The sequence below is a fragment of the Dermacentor albipictus genome, chromosome 1 (assembly GCF_038994185.2).
Source record: "Dermacentor albipictus isolate Rhodes 1998 colony chromosome 1, USDA_Dalb.pri_finalv2, whole genome shotgun sequence".
NCBI classification, from domain to species: Eukaryota; Metazoa; Arthropoda; class Arachnida; order Ixodida; family Ixodidae; genus Dermacentor; species Dermacentor albipictus.
Genome location: NC_091821.1, coordinates 215,135,602 through 215,157,640, shown reverse-complemented (window position 1 = coordinate 215,157,640; position 22,039 = coordinate 215,135,602). Strand labels below are relative to the sequence as shown.

The window sequence follows — 22,039 nt, the reverse complement described above, 5'->3', positions numbered from 1 at the left end:
ATATATATATATATATATATATATATATATATATATATATATATATATATATATATATATATATATATTTATATAACGACAAGCACGCCTGAATTTACAAAACAAAGATACCATTGCTGGGACCTCCCTTTTCTCCGTGAACCTTACCTTCAGCGTAGTGATTTTCTTTCGCGCTAGGTGTCCCCGATATGCCGCCTGTATGGCAGTTGCTGCGGCATCCTGTAATTTGTATAAAGAAAGAGTCATTCGTCGGGAAAAGAAATTACTTGGATTAAGGTGTAGAAGGATCAGAGGCGCATTATTTTGACACGAAGCGACACCAACCGGTGGCGGCAAAATGAACATGTGATCATGTAGACTGAAAGCGTGCTTTAGGTTTAGCCACGCACCGCGGAAGTAAATAATGAAGAGTGCTGTTTCAGAAGGCAAACGAACCAAAGTGTCAGAACAGTCACATATGCGCTTACAGATGCATCTTCGAAATAATAAATAAATAAAAAAAGAGCGCGGAACGAATGAAATACGATAGACTCAGACAGCATGGCGCTTTTTTTTTCTCGTTCGTTTCATGCTGCTTGATTTCGACGATGCTAACTCGCCAAACTTGCCGTTTTGATACATGTTGCATGCAATTTCTTTCATGTGAAAGAGAGCTAGTACAAAGCACAATACACGTGCACCGGCAAGACGACGTAGTAGTAGCCTTACGAACTTAAGCTCTATGGCCCCTGTGGATATCTTGCGTTAGTAAAAAAAAAAAAAAAAAAAAAAACTCGCAGTTTCGCCGGAAAGGCGAAGCATTGATAGCGAAAGTAAAGTATTAAACAAATGCACGAAGTAGGGTTCGTAGATTCATCGGCGGTACAAATTGCACTAAATATTTGCTTACTATAATAAAATTAAGCATTGTGTCGAGGGCGCACAGGCAAACGAACAGATCTCACTCGATGACCGCGAGCACTTGATGTCACCACAACGCTGGTGCGAAGAGGAGCGCGGGCCTTGGGGAGCGAGCGCCTCGGGCTGCCTCTCGCTTCGACGCGTCTCCGAAAAAGTTAGGCGCGCTGGAAGACAGCGTACACCGGCGAAGAAGAGATCAGCCATCTCGTCTCGCCCAGCTGGCTCGCCCAGCGGGCAGATTACCTCCAAGATATGGCGCGTGGGCCGCGTATGCGCTCAGCCGAACGGAGAGCCATGCGGAACCACGGCCAGCTGTGTTAGACGAGGAGACGCGGAGACGCTCGCTTACCTGCAACCCCCCCCCCTCGCTCCCCCCCCCCCCCCCGCTAACGCTCGTTGCATCACATTGCCACGGTTCAATAACGACACATACGCGCCGGCATGGAAAATAACTTGTCACATAGCCGTACGACTTCCTTGCGTGCCTAGGCACGCTACCCGAATAATTAGATCAAATTAGTAGGAAATCATGTAAAATATTCATTCTTTTGAAAGTATGTAAATGTTAAAACAATGTTATCTCACATTAGCATTTGAAGGAAATAAGCAGTTCAGAGATGAACACAGTTTTGGCCAGTTAAAATGCAGGATACTTCAGCTATAGAGGAACATGCACAATTAGTTTAGATTCGTGCAAGAGGTGAGTTAACAGTCTCTTCACAGCAAAACAGATTTTTTCACTTTTATTAGTTGACAGAGCAGTCAGAGGCGGTGGCACAAAGATGGGGGGAGTAATCAGTTACGATCAGGTCATACATCACAAGCCAAACTGCACCTGGTGTGCAAAGATGTGTTTTTGTTGTAAGCAGATCCTTCGGTTTCTCTTTTCTCGTTTCTGCTCTATACGAAGAAAAAAAAAAAAGGGATCAATCTACTAAAAATAACAACGGCTAAGCAAAGTAGGAGTCACCGTGCGCATATCTTAAATGTAAATAGATAACAGAAATTTTCGGGACGCAAAAGCAGCGGGAGAGCTTCGCCGCAGCTTCGTCACGCATGCTGAACCATGCAGGGCGCGTGACAAAGTTCAAAGCTCGCTTTTAGATTCCCCGCTACACGCTTAGTCTGCATGGACATTCTGTTCATTGCTGGCTTTTATGTTTTGAAGAAGTGTGAGCTGGGATTGGTGTGACGTATGAGCCCCCCCCCCCCCCCCCTTCTCCTCTGATTCTTTTTTCAATTTCATTCCTATTCTGGCCTACTGGTCTGCAACAGCGACTTCATCGGCCGCTGTGACTAACGAAGCCCAAGCGCAGCGAGAAGGAATATAACACGCTTGAGATAGGAGTATGGAATCAATCGTGTTATCACGTCCCTGTTCTAAAAGCTGTACAGCGCAGCGTTCTTGCTCTTCGCTCCCATGCGCGTCGATGTAGTGACTTAGCTGAAGAAGACTTCCCTGTAACAGTGGATCAAAACAGCAGAAACGTGCGGCGTTTTTCCAATAAGCCTGATAAGTGCTGCATGCTAATGTTTTGATTTACTGTTACAGGGAAGTCTTCTTTAGCTAAGTCACTATACATCGACGAGCACGGGAACGAAGGTTGGAGAAGTGGAGTGCACTTCGTTTCCACCACCAATGTGCCGGAATATATTGACGATTTTCACCAGAATCTCGCGCGGGTCCACTGACAGGCCGGAGGTTTGCATACACAGCGCGACCAGTTCAGCCACATACCAAAAAAAAAGGGGGGGGGGTTATGTGCCGAAACCACTTTCTGATTATGAGGCACGCCGTAGTGGATGGCACCGGAAATTTTAACCACCTGGGCTTCGTTAACGTGCACATAAACCTAAGCACACGTGTGTTTTCGCCCCCATTGAAATGCGGCCGCCCTGGCCGGCATTCGATCCCGCGACCTCAGCAGCCCAACACCAGAGCCACTGAGCAACCACGGCGGGTACAGCCATATTACCCAGTGTACCTCTGGTACCGACTGAATCAATGTGCTCGGCGTGAATACACCTCTCTCCTTCCACAAAACAGCGCGATACCGGCATCACACTGCAAGAAAATAATCAAATAACGCGGTAGCGGCGACATCCTTGCATCCGCCATGCTGCATGGTGTAGCCAGACTTTTCAGCGCCCCCTGACGCTTATTATTGCGATAGCAATTATATGGACACTCCAGGCGCATTTATGGCGTCGCCGTCGCCGTGACGTTCCGTATAAAGTCCAAGGACGATTAAATCGACGCCGAGCTCCGTATGCTGTATGTGCGAGTGAAAGCGTGCGAGGGTGAGCCGACCATAGCGGCTCAACTTCGCGCGTGCACGGGAGGAAAGTGGGAAAGAAGCGCGCCATATTCCATCGTTCGCAAGGCACCGGGGGGAGGGGGGCGTTCTTCTCCGGCGGCGGCTGCTTATGGCGCGGCCGAGTGCGCCCTATCTTGAAAGCGATCTGCGATGCATCGGACACACTGGGATCTCGCGCGCGCAAGGGAGGAACGCGGGCAGGAAGCGCGCCGTCTTTCGTCGCGCGCAAGGCACCGGGGGGGGGGGGGGGGGGGTCGTTCTACTCCGGCGTTGGCTGCTTATGGCGCGGCCGCGTGCGTCCTATCTTGAAAGCGATCTGCAATGCATTGGACAGAGTGCATCGAGTGCTGATAGCTTCGTGTGCACAGCCTTAGCGCCGCTTAGTTCGCGTTGAAGCGAGAGGCAGCACAAAGGTCAATTTTCTCGCTACTGTTGCTGTGCTTTCTCACTCCAGCGTTTTGACAGTGAGTACGTGCGGTCATCGAGTCAGATGTGTTAATGTTAGCTAGTGCGCACCTGACACCATACTAAGTAGTAAGCGTTAACTTGTAAGCGTTACAAGTTTATACGGCTGACAAAACTACTATCCTACTTCGTATAGCTGTGTACTAATTTGCTATCGCAATCGATGCTTCGCCTTCCGGGAGAAAGTGCGGCTTTTTATAGTCGCGAAATAGATAGCAAATGGTTAGAAACGCTCTGTGAGATCTGTAACTGCTTCAGTCACTAACTCTGTACTAGCGTTTCTTTAAAACAGAGTATGGCATATTTAGAATGAGGGATACATGTCGCGTTTACATGAATGCGACAAGTGGCTCATTGTATTTGTAGAGCATCGCAATTCATTTATACGGCGGTAATGCGCTAGGAAGGCAAATCGCATTAATGCGTCAGGAGAGGAAAGACAAGCGTGACTTGCTGCGGCATGTGCGCTCCTACACTCACCGGCGAAACATACTCGCGGAAAAGAGGTTTCGGCTTGTTTGGGACTCGCCACATGCTGTCGCATAGTATTACCGCAATGCGCTGGGAAATGCGATACGCTCTACTGCCGCATTCATGTAAACGCAGTTATGTGCAAGTTACTAATACTGTGGCACTTCTTATTCTTGTATAATTAATTATGGCGCACCCTTAGATTACGTGACATAGCTATGCAGGCATTGCCACGCGGAAATATGTTGGAACAGCTTCAAGGTTCGATTCAGACATCCGCTTTGGCACTCGGATGTATCCCCAACACACTAAGAACAAGGAGAGTGTTGGGAACTGTTTTCGCATCAGTAACTGTTTGTTCTGTACTTAGTTCGATTTCCAAGGTTCCTAATACATTGCTTTGCTTGAATACAAAGGGAAAGAACTTAGCCCGTCGTGGTGTGCCAGAACAACCGTAAATTAAGTTAAATGTGCAAGTTACTTCCGCAAAACGAGTTGACAACCCTCTTTTCTTTCTAAGAATCAAGAGGATGACTAAATACAGAGACATGACAGACATGACAGACATGACAAGACAGACATGATACAGGTACGTGAGAACGAAAATTAATAATAATAATGGTGAGCGACTTTAGGTACGAGAACTATCTCAGGAACGCGATTATTTGTTAGATAAGCGCATAATTGTTCCGAGTACTTTCAGCAGTCATCTTCGCTCGGTCCAGCGTGGAGTAGCAGGCTAGAGGCATTTCACTCAGGCCGACCACTCCACCTTTCTGCCATTAAATATTATCTCTCTCTTTCTTCGCTCGGCCCTCGCTGTAATGACCGGAACGAGCTAGCTTTGGCTTCCTAGCTCATAAGTACAAGACGCCTCCATATAGTATACTCTGAACAAGAGAGAAGTCCAGAGGAAGATGGAAGATTGAAGTGCTGAAGAGCGGTCGAACGAGGAATGTCTCTGGAGCCAGCGCTTCGACCAGCGGACTTGTCTTCGTCAGGACAGCAACTGTTTTCCGCAGCTGCCTTATTGTGCACGTAGCTCACTCTCTCCCATCCTCAGAAAAAAAGGTGGAGGAGAGTGAGCATGTGCGTAGAGTAAGATGAGGAGAATCGAAGTGCCAAAAAAAAAAAATACGACAGAAACCATGTCAGGGTGTCTGTCGACGTAAATTCGATCAAAAATGTAGCGACACACCGTATTGTCACCGCCGAAACGCGTCATGTATGACGTATACTGCCGCTGGGCTCCTCTCCCGCGCTTCCTCGGGACACGCCAAGCCACTTAGCGGCGCCACCACGAAGCTCGCGCGTGGCCCGTGTCTGAATGATTGTGTGAATATGCAGGGTGACCATTTTTAAGTTTTACGGAATTTTTTTTTAAAAATCGCCTGTTGCATACATCATTATTATTGTCCTTCAGCCGGATTATTCAGAAAGGTGGGCGTTACTCGCACGAGAAATCGAAGCACGTATGCAACTAATGAACAGAAAGTCACGAATTAACACCTTAATTACTTTACGGCATATATTACAATTTACGAATTCTAGCCGGTGAGTTTACATCGCGTATCCACTTGGAACGAATTTCCAGAATGACACGAGTTTCAAGATGGGCGCCACAAAAATCGTCGTAAATGTTCACTGTTCGACTTACTTACTTAGGAAAACACTTTATTACGCAATGAAGCACAAAAGTAACTGGAACGCCTATGTATTTTGTCCTACAGTTTCGAAAATAAAATCTCCAAACTGGTGCAATTGTGGCAATTAATTTCAAGTGGATACGTCTTGCAACCTCACCTGCTACAATTCGTAAATTGCGATATGTGCAATTAATATTAATAGGTTAATTAGTGGATTTGCGTTAATTATTAGAATACGTGCTTCAGTTTCTCGTGTTAGTAATGTCCGCCTCTTCGAATAATACAGCTCAAGGACAAGAATTATGCTATCTGCCACAGGCGATTGTTAAAAATTCGGTAGAACTTAAAAAAAAAAGGTACCCCGTATATGACGCGGCTGAATTCGATTCCACGTAGTACCGGAGATATTTTAAAGTTTTTTTTTTTCGGTCGTTGAAGAGCGGCACATACCTAATGGCATATAGCCACTTATCCAAGCAAAGATGTTCATTGATGCGCAGCACATAGCCACCGTCACATAGCCAGTGACCTAAGTTGGTGCCAAAGGTGTTCGTTGAAAAGCGGCACATATCCAATGACACTACCCAGTGTCACAAGTTGGAGTGAAAAAAGGTTCCGACAGTAGGTTTCTACGAGGAAAAAATAAAAATCGAGATTTCCGAAAGATGAAGATCTTGGGTAGAAGCCAAGATGCCACTGCCCGGGAGCTGATGGAAGCTTTCTATATATCTCTTAGAGGGAAGGCTTGCGTAAGTGACACACCTGTTTCTTTAATGGATAGTGACAAGTTTTTGCGCGGCTTGCTCTAATCTGTGGTAGTGACAACGTGTTTACATGCTTCGTGCATGTGCGACTGAAGACATTTATTGACGAGCGACGAAGAATAAAGTTAGCTGAAAGTTAGCGCTTGTCCGTGTCCCTTACTACGTCCTTGTCTTGAATTCCACGCAGTCCATTTATTTCCCCGCAGTATGAACCCACTCGCCCAACCACAAGTTCTATTCGTTGGTTTCTAACCCGGTTCTCTCAGCACAGTAGGTGGATGACCTACCCGTTAATGGCCCAAGTTGGCGTGAAAGGGGTTAGCCGAGGACAGGCTGACAGATATACCGAAAACTGGATAAGGTTCATGTAGTGTCGTTGAGCGGAATTACGGGCAGACAGAAACGAAGTGGACAGGACAGACGCTCTGTCCTATCCGGCGGCTGGTATGTCTGTCTGTAGTATATCTGTCGTATGTCTGTCCTATTTAGTGGGTGGTATGGACCTACCTGCGCACATCTAAGATTGCGGTTGCACTCCGCTATTTAGAAATGCAACGATTTTAAGCAAGTCTATTGACAGATGGGTGAGGGAAATTATTTGAGGCTGGCCAGATATAGGCACACTCTGCCTCGTGTGTCAGTGGCCCGTCGGTTGCACTGACGCACAAAGAAATTAGTTATCTCCTTGGGCGTTAGTATTTTTTTGCAACTTTTGCATGTGAATATGAATGAGCTTCGTATCCGCCTCCTGCCTGAAGGTCTGTCCTGTCCAATTATTTTCTTCCCACCCGTAATCCCACTCAACGACACTACATGATGTACCAACTTGTCCAACAGCCTACGCTTCTTGATAAAGTTCTTAAAGAACGATAATTGTATAACATAGGAAGGGGGAAGGTGATTACTTGCGGCAACGAGGAAAGACATCGGGGTGCATGCTGCTATCGGTTCATCCAAGTAGAGAAGATAAAAACGAAAAAGGATCTACACATGGATCATTTTCCGTTCTTTCCACCCCTACTTCTTGGAAGAAACAACAGCAATACCCCTGCCCATCCATGGTCACATGGGCACGTTATACTTCGGTGTTAAGGGAACATGCTTCGAAACCAACCGTCAGAACAACTTGGGTTACTGAGTATGTGGCAATGTGTACATATATGTGCCTCTCTTTACCGAACACCTTTCATGCCGACATGGGACTCTGTAGATGCGGGACTGGCTAGTTATCGGTATTCATTGAAACTCTTTGACGTCGACTTGGTGCACTGGGTATGTGCCGCTCGGTCTGTGCTGGTCGTCAGTAAAGCTCTGATGCAAACTGGGGCACTGGGTATGTGCCAGTAGGTGTGCGCTGCTCTTCAATGAACGTCTTTGACGTCAACTTGGGTTAATAGATGTGTGTCACTGGGAATGTGCCGCTCTAAAATGCTGAAAAAGACCCCTCAAGTTTCTTCGATGCTGAGCGAAATCGAAACCACGTCACAAGGGTTCCTCAAGGACAGCAGCCCGACGCTTTAGCAGGCTGCACCGCAGGTCCACTCGGTATGTGCCGCTTTTCAATGAACCACTCGACAACTTGGGGTCACTGAGTATGTGCCACTGGCTGTGCTGCAAGTGAGGGAATAATTCTCAGCGTTCACAGGCACCGGCGCGCCGAGCTTCTCGTCTCGTAGGCCACGCGCGCACTTCTCGTCAGTGCCATTAGATGGCGCACCGTGTCCAGAAAGAAACGCGAGAGACGGAGCCCGGTTGCCGCATGACGCGTTTCTAAAGCTCACACCCCACGTACGCTTGCGGATGCGCGCAAGCTCGCCTCCGCGCGCCCACGCATGCGGAGGCAGTGCGGCACAGCTCGTACGCGTCGAAACGCGGGGCGATCTCGGTGAACAGCTCTCTGTTATCGCGCGCTTGGGCTGTCTCGCGACGGCGCGCCTGGCTACGCAGCGCTTAACCTTTCCTTTTTGTGTTGGTCTAAAAGTATTAAAAATATAACATTTACATTAATAGATATGGAAGCATTTTGAAACAATGTAAATAACAAAGTACGAAGTGGTGTCTTCCGAGGCGTCTGTGAGTGAGCACAGTGAGTGCTTTGTGGATGCAAATCACCGTTCCTCGCGAAACGCGTCAGCGGCAATGCGCTTGGACTTGAGCATGCGCGCGTCCGCCAGCGCACGTGTGGTCTAGGCTTAAGGGTTCGCACGCATCGGCGCGCCATGCATTTTGGATGCCACGTGCAGCCTTAGCGGCGAGTGTTAGGGAAGTGGGAAAGAGGAGTACCGCTGCAGTACACTCTCTTAAACAAATGTACACCCTTTGGGGCGTATATCTGCCACCAAACAATAATCGTCATCTGCACTCTTAAGCAAATGTACACCATTTGGGGTGCACATTTGCCACACAACAATCGTCATCTGCCTTGCTTGCGTTTCCTTCCTTGTAAACGCTGCGTTCGCTACTTTCCTGTCGAGAATGCTCTGCCATGCTGATAACAGGCATGCCGTTCGTGACTTGGAACTACCGGGCTCGCGGCGTTAAAGAAAGTAGATGCGGACAAGACAGATGACGATTATTGTTGTGTGGCAAGATACGACCCAAAAGGTGTAATTTTGTTTAAGAGTGCACGCCTGATAAAAAACTCATTACGACGGTGGCAATACGTTTTGTCGCTATATTGATTCAATGCTAAACGCATTACTGTCGACAGTCATTGTGAGGTGGGTTCAGCCTAAGTTCTTTTTTTTCCAGAACACCTCGACTTTCCTCACCTTTCTATACGCACCAGCTTACTCTTCTTCCCCTCCGTTGAGGGTGGAAGATAGAGAGCTACGCGCACATACACGCAGCTAAGGAACGCAGTTGCTACCTTGAAGACAAGATTCCTTGTCAAAACGCTGGTAACCAGGAAGACATTCCTGGTTATGGAAGAGGACCTATAAACGAACACCGTAAGTCTTATAATCGCATATTGCACCAGCGTGCTTTTTTTTGACAGTCTGGATAACGTTAACTGGGACATTCTACATACTATGTACGGAGAACGAGTGCCTCCCAATCAATATAGGACGCGCATAGAATAGATGACTCGCAGGATTGTAGGCCTCGATAACGGCGCAAGGTATCAAGTACGCTGCTCGAATTCGCACCATGCGGCGTCGCTTACCAAGTCCGGGTATTGGTAGCTGACGGTCTTGGAATGCGACTCCTCCACCCGTCGCCGCCTCATTGTATATGAGGTAGCTCGATGCTGGCGATGATCCTTATCTCTCCTGTGGCCAGGTCAGAACAAGGCGCGACGTTCCCGAGCGCTGAACAACAACGCTACGTGGCCTTGTTAGAATCCGATGGCGCGCGCGATGATGGTGATGATGACGATGAAGTTGATGTGTTTGGGCGCGTCCAGAAACGCGCACCCTCACTGCTAAAAGTGGACGTCTACTTCCTTCTTCTTAGCCTTGCGAACAACGGGAAAGTCACTATGGGAGGTGGGCCAAAGAACACATCTTTAGAAATTTCTTTCTCGCCTAAAGATGTTTTGTGGTGAGCAGAAAATATATATTCTAAAAATTTAACACCCTTTAAAGCGTAATTTTTCCCCAACAACAATGATGATCATCATCACTCTTGAGGGCATCTTCCTCTCACGGCGCGTACCTGGTGATTACCTGTCAGAAATGCTATGGAAGCACATAGTGTTACTAAGAAGGTTGTTTTAAACCAATACGGATAGGAGAACAAACTCTGTTGTGAGGCAGAATTACATCGTCAGGAATGTGCTACGTAGCTGGAGCATTCAGATAATAAATAAATAAATAAATAAATAAATAAATAAATAAATAAATAAATAAATAAATAAATAAATTGTATTTACCAGAAACAAAAGGAACTGGAGGGATACGTATCCCTGGGCAAAAAGCTGTCGCAGCAGCTTGATGGAGGCCCAGGGTCCCTTACATGGCAGTAGCACTCACATGATATATACACAGAAGGCTTTATACACAACAAACATTACAAATCGCACGTATGCATAAAAAAATTCATTTTACACTTGAATGCAATATACTAAAGTACCACTATAAAGAAAGAAAGTAATGACGCAAACCATTTTTATTTAGCGTAGCTGTGTGCTTATATTTGTTTAGTACAGTCGGTATATTATGTGTTAAGGACTGTAGGCTGTAATTGTGTCGAAACCATGGTACCCTCCATACCTCGGGGGTTTCGTGTAGTATATGTTTTGTGTGAGTGCAGAATTCTAGCTGAGCAAGGGATGTAAAATAATTCTTAACATATTCGGATGAGAAGTAAATTGTTTCTAGTAATCTACGTTCGTATAATTTATCTACGCGGTTTAGCCTGTATTTGAGAAATGTATTATCTGTTGGCGAAAGCCGATTAACGTTCTCTATATACCGAATGATTTTCTTTTCAAGTATTACCAACTGTTGCAAGTTACATTTAGATGTTGTAGCCCAGACAAGGTAATAGTAATTTAGTAAGCAAAGTGATGGCAAATTCGGAAAATCGCACCGGCGCGCACCGGGGTGCCCTGGGGCGACGATGATTGGATGAAACGGCGCCTTGGGGTGCCCCGGTGCGCCTGGGTCTAAGACCCTGTGGGGATGCGCGACCCTCGCGCCTCCCCTGATGTTTTTCCCGCATAGCGCGTCTCCTGTACTCCCGCTTCGCCGCGTGGCCTGCGTGACGCCCGCGCGGTCGATGTGGTTGAAGCGCAGTGCGAGAGATGGCGCGAGTGTTGCGCTGCTAACGCCGCCGACAGGCGAGGTTACCTGGGCGCTGAAAGGAAGGCGCTTGCTCTCTTGGGTTCGAGACAGCAAGCAGCACGGACGTGCCGTGCCGCGCGTGCAGCGACGCTCTTTCCCGGCGGGTCGGTGCACGGTGTGAACATCTCCCGCGTGCGCGCCGACCCATGCTTCTGCGAGACCGCCTCGCGTGGCCGCCTTCGAACGCACCACCGTTGGCGTGACCGAACACGCGAACGACCAGGCGTTGGGATCCAGCATGGGGCGAACATATTCGCTCGCTTCCGGTCGCGGTGAGTCGGACTTCTAGATTTGTCGCGCGCCCATTGGCATGTTTTGTGGATAGCAACTCGGCTAGCAGGCATTGATCTATGAAAGGTGCAATAAATGCCCTTGTGATTGTTTGCACTACTGTGTTGTCGTTCCTTTGTCCCAAGAGTACGGTGTGAGAATCCCACATCAGAACCCCACAACCCCTAGATAAAACAAGTTTACAAGGTAGCGACACTCGTTGTTCTTTGCGCCGTCCTCCTCACTCTCGCGCTTACTCTCTCTTTTCTATTCATTCGAGTCTGTGATTGGCGAATTGCTTGCACGCGATGTGCTAAACGACTAGAGTGATACTTATATTGCAAAAGGCCCAAAACTACTGCGCATGCCCTAATATCACCTGGTCGGATTACTGCTGAAAGAAAATGCGTAGTCGTAGCCAAGACATAGGACGGCGTTTTAGAGTGTGCTACACGGCAGCTGGCATAGAAAAAAAGCACACGGCGTTGTCATAAGCTGCATGAGAAGTTGCGCAACAATACGAAATGGGACGCGGTAGCTGACATACGAATTATATTCACCATGTGCAAGCACCTGCGACCGGCCTAGGAAACTCGGCCGCTCCGGTGGCATAGGTAATTGGCGCCATCCATCGCTTCCCTTGTACGACCTCCTAGATCGGCGCGCACCCGCGCTCGCCGATCCAGGAAGCTGTGCCCTTTCTTCCCTCCTCTCAGCTCCTTTCCTTGCCCTCTCCTGCAACGCCCTCACCTTCGACTGTCTCCGCGCGCGCCCGGCGCGAGCTTAGTCCGTTGCATGACGTTTCACGTTTCGTTATCTGCTGTTATCGGGAAGCGTGCGCTGCTGTGCGTTGACCGGCGTAGATAGTTTCGTCAGTTACATATTCCTCGATAGCTGTGTGCCTGTGATCCGCGATGTTTCACTCGTTTCACGACTCGTACCACTCGTGCATCGTGCAGTGGTGCACGAATACTTCACAAACAAGCCATGCAAGGTTGTTCCGGGCGCCTAAAGACAACAGGTGAGCGCGCAGACCCAAGGACATCAGAAGGCGCATGCACACAAACACAGCCCTATCCATGCGTGTGCTCCATGAGCCTCCGGACGTCGTTGCGCCTTGATTGTGCTATACTTCCCTCTTAACGGTAGAGAAAGCTGACAAATAGATGTTCCTCCTCATTGTCACGTTGTCTATGACGTTTTTCTGTGCCAAGTCTCATTCTGCAACTTCAGTAGCTTGCTTAGCATTCCATTCCGCCTTCGGTGCGTTTTCTGTGTGTCACGTTCCACAAACGTACTAACAGCTGAAAAGTTACTGTTCGTGTTTGTGTATTATCTCAGTAATCGCCGATGGGAGAACCGCGCGAACAACCTTCACGTGTAGGCATGATACGCTTTTTTTCTTCTGGAAAGCATGAGCATTGCAAGTGTCCTAAGTGCAGATTTTTGTAGTTCGTGTTTATTATACAGAGGAGTGCCAAGTAGGTACGACTTAGTGCCTTAAGTGACGTAATTTTACTGCTAAGCATTGCATTAGGGCTGAAAGAAAAGTCGTGTTGTTGGCTTATTTTCACCATCATCATCAGCCTGGTTACGCCCACTGCAGGGCAAAGGCGTCTCCAATGCTTCTCCAACTACCCCGGTCATGTACTAATTGTGGCCATGTCGTCCCTGCAAACTTCTTAATCTCATCTGCCCACCTCACTTTCTGCAGCCCCCTGCTACGCTTTTGTTCCCTTGGACTCCAGTCCGTAACCCTTAATGACCATCGGTTATCTTCCCTCCTCATTACATGTCCTGCTCATGCCCATTTCTTTTTCTTGATTTCAACTAAGATGTCATTAACTCGAGTTTTTTCCCTCACCCAATCTGCTCTTTTCTTATCCCTTAACGTTACACCTATCATTCTTCTTTCCATAGCTCGTTGCGTCGTCCTCAACTTAAGTAGAATCCTTTTCGTAAGCCTCCAGGTTTCTGACCCGTACGTGAGTACTGGTAAGACACAGCTGTTATACACTTTTCTTTTGAGGGATAATGGCAACCTGCTGTTCATGATCTGAGAATGCCTGCCAAACGCACTCCAGCCCATTCTTATTCTTCTGGTTATTTCAGTCTCATGATCCGGATCCGTGGTCACTACCTGCCCTAAGTAGATGTATTCCCTTACCACTTCCAGTGCCTCGCTACCTATCGTGAACTGCTGTTTCCTTCCGAGACGGTTAAACATTACTTTAGTTTTCTGCAGATTATATTTTAGACCCACTGTTCTGCTTTGCCTCTCCAGGTCAGTGAGCATGCATTGCAATTGGTCCCCTGAGTTACTAAGCAAGGCAATATCATCACCGAATTGCAAGTTACTAAGGTATTCTCCATTAACTTTTATCCCCAATTCTTCCCAATCCAGGTCTCTGAATACCTTCTGTAGATACGCTGTGAATAGCATTGGAGAGATCGTATCTCCCTGCCTGACGCCTTTCTTCATTGATATTTTGTTGCTTTCTTTATGGAGGACTACGGTGGCTGTGGAGCCACTATAGATATCTTTCAGTATTTTTACATACGGCTCGTCTACACCCTGATTCCGTAATGCCTACATGACTGCTGAGGTTTCTACAGAATCAAACGCTTTCTCGTAATCAATGAAAGCTATATATAAGGGTTGGTTATATTCCGCACATTTCTCTGTCACCTGATTGATAGTGTGAATGTGGTCTATCGTTGAGTAGCCTTTACGGAATCCTGCCTGGTCCTTTGCTTGGCAGAAGTCTAAGGTGTTCCTGATTCTATTTGCGATTACCTTAGTAAATAGTTTGTAGGCGACGGACAGTAAGCTGATGGGTCTATAATTTTTCAAGTCCGTGGCGTCCCCTTTCTTATGGATTAGGATTATGTTAGCGTTCTTCCAAGATTCCGGTACGCTCGAGGTCATGAGGCATTGCGTATACAGGGTGGCCAGTTTTTCTAGAACAAGCTGCCCACCACCCTTCAACAAATCTGCTGTTACCTGATCCCCCCCAGCTGCCTTCCCCCTTTGCATAGCTCCCAAGGCTTTCTTTACTTCTTCCGGCGTTACTTGTGGGATATGAAATTCCTCTAGACTATTCTCTCTTCAATTGTCATCGTGGGTGCCACTGGTACTGTATAAATCTCTATAGAACTCCTCAGCCACTTGAACTATGTCATCCATATTAGTAATGATATTGCCGGATTTGTTTCCTAGCGCATACATCTGATTCTTGCCAATTTCTAGTTTCTTTTTTACTGCTTTTAGGCTTCCTCCGTTCCTGAGAGCTTGTTCAATTCTGTCCATATTATACTTCCTTGTGTCAGCTCTCTTACGCTTGTTGATTAACTTGGAAAGTTCTGCCAGTTCTATTCTAGCTGTAGGGTTAGAGGCTTTCATACATTGGCGTTTCTTGATCAGGTCTTTCGTCTCCTGCGATAGCTTACTGGTATCCTGTCTAACGGAGTTACCACCGACTTCTTTTGCACACTCCTTAATAATGCCCATAAGATTGTAGTTCATTGCTTCAACATTAAGGTCCTCTTGCTGAGTTAAAGCCGGATACCTGTTCTGTAGCTTGATCCGGAATTCCTCTATTCTCCCTCTTGCTGCTAACCCATTGATCGGCTTCTTATGTACCAGTTTCTTCCGTTCCCTCCTCAGGTCTAGGCTAATTCGAGTTCTTACCATCCTATGGTCACTGCAGCGCACCTTGCCGAGCACGTCCACATCTTGTATGATGCCAGGGTTAGCGCAGAGTATAAAGTCTATTTCATTTCTATTCTCGCCATTCGGGCTCCTCCACGTCCACTTTCGGCTATCCCGCTTGCAGACGAAGGTATTCATTATCCGCATATTATTCTGTTCTGCAAAGTCTACCAATAACTTTCCCCTGCTATTCCTAGTGCCTATGCCATATTCCCCCACTGCCTTGTCTCCAGCCTGCTTCTTGCCTACCTTGGCATTGAAGTCGCCCATCAGTATAGTGTATTTAGTTTTGACTTTACCCATCGCCAATTCGACGTCTTCATAGAAGCTTTCGTCTTCCTGGTCACATGACTAGATGTAGGCTTATTTTACCTGGTCTTTGATTGAGGAATAGGCCTTTCTGCGAATGTTTTGTATGTGCTGCTGCAAAAGCCGATTACATTCTATTCCCGCTTGCCACCGTTACTCAAGTTGTGGCCAAGTGCAATATAATGTGATAATGTGTATTTCAGTTTTTAGTACAATGTTATTTTTGTTCTGCCATGTCTTTTTCATTTTATTCAGTAGTAATGAACATGTCACGCATTTCATATACTTTCGTGCAGGTTTATAAGTAAGCCATGGTTTTTTTTGGGTATGGCTGTCAATTAAACAATCTTAGCATTTTATTCTATTTTTTTAGGTATTTTGCCTGTCATTGTTTTTGCCATTACCAGTGAGTTTTCCCTTTCTTTAGTTGTCCTATGTCACACACGTCGTCCAGTTTTGTACAATATTTTATTGCATATATCAGAAGCTCGTCTACATTTTGATCTTGAGGGCGTTATATAAAAATCTTGTTTTTTGAATGTGTTTTTTGTGTTTTGTATGTGCTGCTGCAAAAGCCGACTATATACATTCTGTTCCCGCTTGCCACCGTTACTTTTCTAGCGTTATTTCACGTGCCACCGTTATTTTCTAGCGTTCTTTTTGGCACTGTCTCTGAACTTCTTGTGTTTAGTACTCATTTATATGTCATGCACCTTTCATTTTTGTTCATTTTTTGAGCGTGAATCACACCCCGTTATAAGAGAAATCTTTGTTTTCGGAAACAAAGTCAATAAAGCGAGACCAAACATCTGTTGTGTTGCGCGTAGTCGTGTTAGCATGGAGCGCCCATAGCCCAATGCGTGGCGTAGCGCGCGCATTGGCGTTGCTTGCGAGCTGGCTCGCGGTGAGCCGTAGCGCGCGCGCAATAAGAAAAGAAAAAAAAAAACAGGAACACGGCGCGTGCAGGCAAAATGAAAAGTAAGCGGCGCGCGTGGCATGGGGGAAAGGGAGCGGGGCGGGTTGGCATAATAAAAAAAATTGGAGGCTTATCAAGGTTAAGCCCAGTGGATGCGAAGCATCCACTGAGCTTAACCTTAGCGTATTCTTAGCGTTTGGAGGCATCTTGACCGCATACACGCCCGGCGCAAAGACGCTGGCGCGGTTGCGGGCACAGAGACTGACGCGACGGCGGGCGCGCGCCGCTTCATCCCTGGCGTGACGTCACATATCACGTCATGCAGCGATGGTGGCGCCGCCGCCGCGTCGCGCGCGACGGCGCGAACCGAAGCGTGGAGGCCTCCGCCGGGCGACGTCCGACGGCGCGATATGAGGCCCCATCTGCAGCCGGTGTGACGTCATCACGTGACGTCATGTCACGTGACCTACTTGAAGGTCACGTGAAGGTCAATGATGGCCACCGCCGGGAGGCGACCGACGGCGCGATATGAGGCCCCATCTGCACCCGGTGTGACGTCATCACGTGACGTCATGTCACGTGACCGCACTTCAGGGTCAATGGTGGCAACCGCCGGACGTCGCGCAAAGGCCCGAAACCTACGTTAATATGCTTCGCATAAAAAAAGAAGAAGAAGAAACGCCAGGGAGGAGGCGGCGCGCGGCTGCTATTCCTGTTGTCAGGACAACGTAAACAATCGTGTGCGCCGCCATTTTGCTAGACCATCGCCCTCCTGTTAGGGCCATAACCGAAGGAGACCTTGGCGCTAGCGTCGAAAGAGCGTCTTCTCGAAAACAGCCAATGGCAGCCATGCGGAGATTCACCCCTGGGTCTGCGTTCCCATAACTTGCAGCCTTGTCTCTTCTAAACGCCACTTATGAGACAGAGTGTGCTTCACTGAAGGCAAGCTTTCTTTAACGCGATAGCGTTAAGGGCCCCGTGTCACAGAAAATCTGGTGTCATCGACAAAATGATTTCCGAACCACCCATACCTAGGCCATCCATGTGGCGCAAGAAAGTAACTGAACTAACTGAATTTCTCTGGCTAAAATGCGTAGAAAAATCGAAAAGTACGACTTACAACCTACAGACATGACAGCGTCGGATTGTAGCTTGACTATACGAAAAAACATAATTCTGTTTCGAGAAAACTCAAAGAAACCCCTTTTCCAGCGCTTCTACCATAAACCGGAAGCGCCGTCTGCCATTTGCGCGCGCCAGCATCCGAAGGTCTTGGGGGCCTTGGAGGGGCGCGCTTGGTTCCTTGCAATACCTCCAGATGGCGCTTGCCTGCGCCGCATCGTGCGGCGTTCATCCCAGCGGTCGATTTAGGCACCACTGGCCTCCTTGAAGCCCTTGGGTTCAGAGGGAGCAGTGGTAAAGCAAACATGTCCGCAATAGACATTAGTAAGAGGCGACTGGAGGATTGGTGGAAGAAAAGTAGGGAAACTACAAAAGACGGAGACGTACAAAAGCACAGTTCGCAATAAGGGATCAGAAAATTTGGGCATGGTAGTTCATAGTGTTTTTTTTCTTTTTTCATTGTTTAACCTAGGTAGAATATTAGGCAGTATAGTAGCAAGAGCTTGGTGGCGCAACCCACCGCCCCGTTCCAAAGGGGACGCTCATAACATCCATCCATCCATCCATCGTGGGCCACGCAAGAGGTCGCGTTTCTACCAGAAAGCCCGCCTTCGTGCATAGGATTCGCGGCCGGTGTTTCCCAGTAAACATTACGATTACATATTCTCCAGTTGCCGGGAAGCCTGAGAAGCAGTCAGGGACCTTTGAATGCTATGGTGTTCCACTGTTAAAGGCGAAGCTTAAGCGTCCTCCAATTTTTTTCTTTTTGCAAAGGGTGAAACACCACCCGCGTTGGAGGCCCGAAACAGCTGTATGCCGTCGGTGCGAACACGCAGCCGGGCGCCGGTGATATATCACAACAAAAAATGTTCTTGCGCTGTAACATAGGCCGCGTTTACTTGAATGCTGGGGCTTGGTTTGATTTGCATTACATTTTTCTCAGCAGTTCCTTCAGGTTTGCTTAGCCGACAACAGGGGCAAACGTCCTTCTGAATATGCTCACCCACGCCGCGTCGTCTGCTCAGCATCTAGTTGGCGTTTCACCGTCATCGCGTACCATACAAGGGCGGAGTAGAAAAAAATTGACCGCCCTTCTACTACTGTGAAGAGGGGTGCAAGCGAAGCTCGGGATCCGCGGCTCTTCGTTGTTCTAACGACTCGGCTTCGCGCTTCCTCACGGCGACGTCGACACGTCGACGACGAGCCCTTTCTCGAGGGTGTTCCCAGCGGCGTTCATCAAACGCCACCTGTTCTTCGACCGAATGCACGACGCGCGGCCCGCTGAAGTTCCTCGAACGCAGCCTTCTCTTCGGCAGAACGAAACAAACGCAGCCTCCCCCTCTGACTGCCGGGAAACGGCGGGCGCGAGGCGAGCGAACACGTGATTACGCCCTTTCCTTCCTCCTGAGGGAGGGGACGCCTGTGCTTGGCTCGCGCTTAACGCTGCGTCTACTTCTTCATGCATATGAAACTCCGCTTTAAAGGACGCGTATGATGAATCGACAGTGGCTGAATCGGTTAGCGTGGTAGTCTCGAAACCCGACAAGCTATTTTCTATTTTCGCGCGGCTTGAGTTTTTAGAGCGCAGTTCTTTGGCGTCCGTTCCTGGGTTTCGCGTCGTCGTCGGCGTTGTCGTCGGCCTCGTAACCAGCTCCGCCCCCCTTTCATCCCCCCAGCGCTAGCAGCGACCGACTGATACCGCTGGATGCCGCTGACGCCGCTAGAGAGTCAAGATAACGTGACTGCATAGAACACCGTCGCCGCCATGCAGAAAGAGGAGGAAAGGGTCCCCCCCCCCTGTTCTTGTGTGGCGGATAGGGTGCTCTTCAGTTGCCGACGCGCCGGTTATTTCACGTAGGCCCCGGCACGTCGACGAATACGTGACCACCTTCCCACGGCTAGACCTGGTTCTTAGCGCTGCGGAAGCGAGGGTATCATATTGTTTGTGTCGGCATCGGCGGCGTTGTCCCTGAAACCAACTCCGCAGCTAGGGTTGACTCACTATCGGCGTCAGCGGCATCAGTCAGTCGCTGCTATCTCTTCCCTCCTCCCTTTATCGTGTTGTCCGCTTGCTGCGCGCGCTTCTGCCCCCATCATTTGCCGCTGGGTGTACACGCCGCCCCCTCTTCCTGCGAGTCTGCGACTTCGCCCCTACCGCACTCACGAAAGACGTCGTGCACTTCCTGCAACTCGCATTAACCGTCCATCGATCCACACCGATGTTAGTAGTGGGGGACTTTAATGTTGACATAAAGACAAACAGCAATTTCCTAACACTTATGCGGGAGAACATCCCGTTCCTCTCGCTCGTAACGCATCCCACGGCTGTGACAACCTCGCGAGGCACTTGTATAGATCTCGTCTTTGAGAATCAAGCATTGGTGTACCAAATCGAACATATATCAGTCTATTTCTCCGACCACAAAGCTTCCTTCATGACTGTCAAGAACTGTTAGTGGAGTCTTTGTGAAAGGAATACGTGTGAAAAATTTAAAAAAAATTCTGTGATAGCGCATACATGTGTTGCTCGATTTCTTTGCCTCAATCTATCGAAAAGGTGAAACAGCTTATTTGCTGCGCTCAAATTTCGCATTAGGAAGTAACGTAATCGTCGGTAATTTTTATGCGAAGCATATTACGAGAGCTCAACCCAGCTCCTCAGGCGCGGCGGTGTCGCCATGAAACCACGTGACACCGTGACGTCACGACAGAGGAGAAGTGGCTTTGGCTCAACTCTTGCAAGACGGGCTGGGTGGGAATCGAACCAGGGTCTCCGGAGTGTGGGACGGAGACGCTACCACTGAGCCACGAGTACGATGCTTCAAAGCGGTACAAAAGCGCCTCTAGTGAATGCGGTGTTGCCTTAGAAACGAGCTGTGTCTAAGGCGTGCGTCTCTTGCTCAGGCGCACATTTCGTTGCCGCGCCGAACGCTGCTTTGCTCGACGCTCACCGCGTCCAATGCGGGGCGCGTAGTCGCTGCCCTGTAGCCCATTGTCTTACACCCCTTGGCGGGTCGACGGGAACGCTGTCGCGTTCCACTCTTGAAGGCGAAGCAGTAATGCATGAGTTGTTTCTTCGTCTAGCCGAACCAAATATAGCCAAGCAACGGCAGTTCACCAGGCTAAACAGTGGTTCAACAACTAAAATAAAGGCTAGTATGCTTCGCATCCTGGGCTTAACCTTACCTAAGCCATAGCCATTTTTTTTCGTACGGCAACGAAAAAACTAAAGCTAAATAAAGCTCTCACCGCTTCTTCGGCGGTATGCGAGCATCACTTTGAACCACACTTCGTTCTGTGCGACTATGCGCACGTGATAAACGGCAACGAAGTGCGGATTCCGCGAGGGAAGCCGTCGCTTGCTCCGGACGCAGTACCAACGCTGTTTCCAGGCTGTCCAACGTATCTTTCCCCCGTAACCCTGCGACGAAGGCTAGAAAGGAAGAGGAGCAAAGTTTCACCAACTACTGAAGTGTAACAGAAGTGGGCGTGTCAACAAAGCAGGAGCCGGTCCTGCAGCGGCGAGGATGATGCTGGAGCGCCAGAGCATGAAGTTTCGCTTGCAGCCGACCGTGCTTCCTTGTCTCTCGACTCTCTCCGGACCACGGAAGCTCAGTCCAAGGATTGGTGCGGAATCGAGTTGGATAGCCTCAAGGCCGTAATATTTGTAACATCTTCCCAAATGGAGAAGAGTATATTCTTCTATAGAGTATACTCTTCTATATAGTATGCTCTCTATAAAGATGTGGCCTGAAAAAGCTCAGTGTTTTCCAACCTCAGGAAGAGAATTTACTGCAAAGGATGTACATTCAAAATCGGTCATTCTTGCACGATCACATCTATGGACAGCTTGTACTAGTTCATCCCAGTGTAATTATATGGCCAATTTGCACTGATGTGGAAAGGCGATCGAATGAACTTTTTTCTACCCACAGCCGGCGATTGGCTTGTACTCGGTTGAAAATGCGTACAGCGATGTTCGGGCTTAAATGATTGACCAGCATATTCACAACCAGAAATCTGTAAATAATAAGTCATTGCACGTGTAAGATGAACGCTTTTAGATAACAGCACCGGTCATTTTGAAATCTGCTAATCCTCAATGCGGAAAAGCGCCAGAAATCGTAGGCCGCCGCGCCATAGCGGTAGGAAAAGTTGCAGTGGCGCCATCGCGCGGCATCCATGCGAAAACGGGCTGCCTGCGCGGAGCCGTTCGTGCCACTAGAATATATTATAGTTCCGTATAGAAATGGTAAGCAAACTTGTGACCATGGAGGAAGGAAAAAAGAGGAGGGAGCATGCCGCAACGCGATTGAAGCCGAAATCTGCTGTACCCACGGAGGAAGGAAACTCGAGAGA

The 22,039-nt window shown here is 48.3% G+C and overlaps 1 protein-coding gene across 3 annotated transcripts in view; it reads right to left on the bottom strand.

Moving 5' to 3' along the window:
* The window catches only part of LOC139054184 (alpha-scruin-like), a 46,502-nt gene extending 36,466 nt beyond the window's left edge, over window positions 1-10,036 (bottom strand). For 2 of the 3 annotated variants that reach the window (XM_070530853.1, XM_070530854.1), the window contains exons 1-2: window positions 9,731-10,034; window positions 148-219 (exon numbers count right to left, since the gene is read on the bottom strand). In XM_070530853.1, coding sequence (XP_070386954.1) covers window positions 148-219; window positions 9,731-9,793 — 135 coding nt within the window. In that variant the 5' untranslated portion in view covers window positions 9,794-10,034. Of the gene's footprint in view, window positions 1-147; window positions 220-9,730 lie in introns of all 3 variants that reach the window. The other variant, XM_070530855.1, reaches the window with a different exon arrangement.
* Window positions 10,037-22,039: the final 12,003 nt, after the last annotated feature.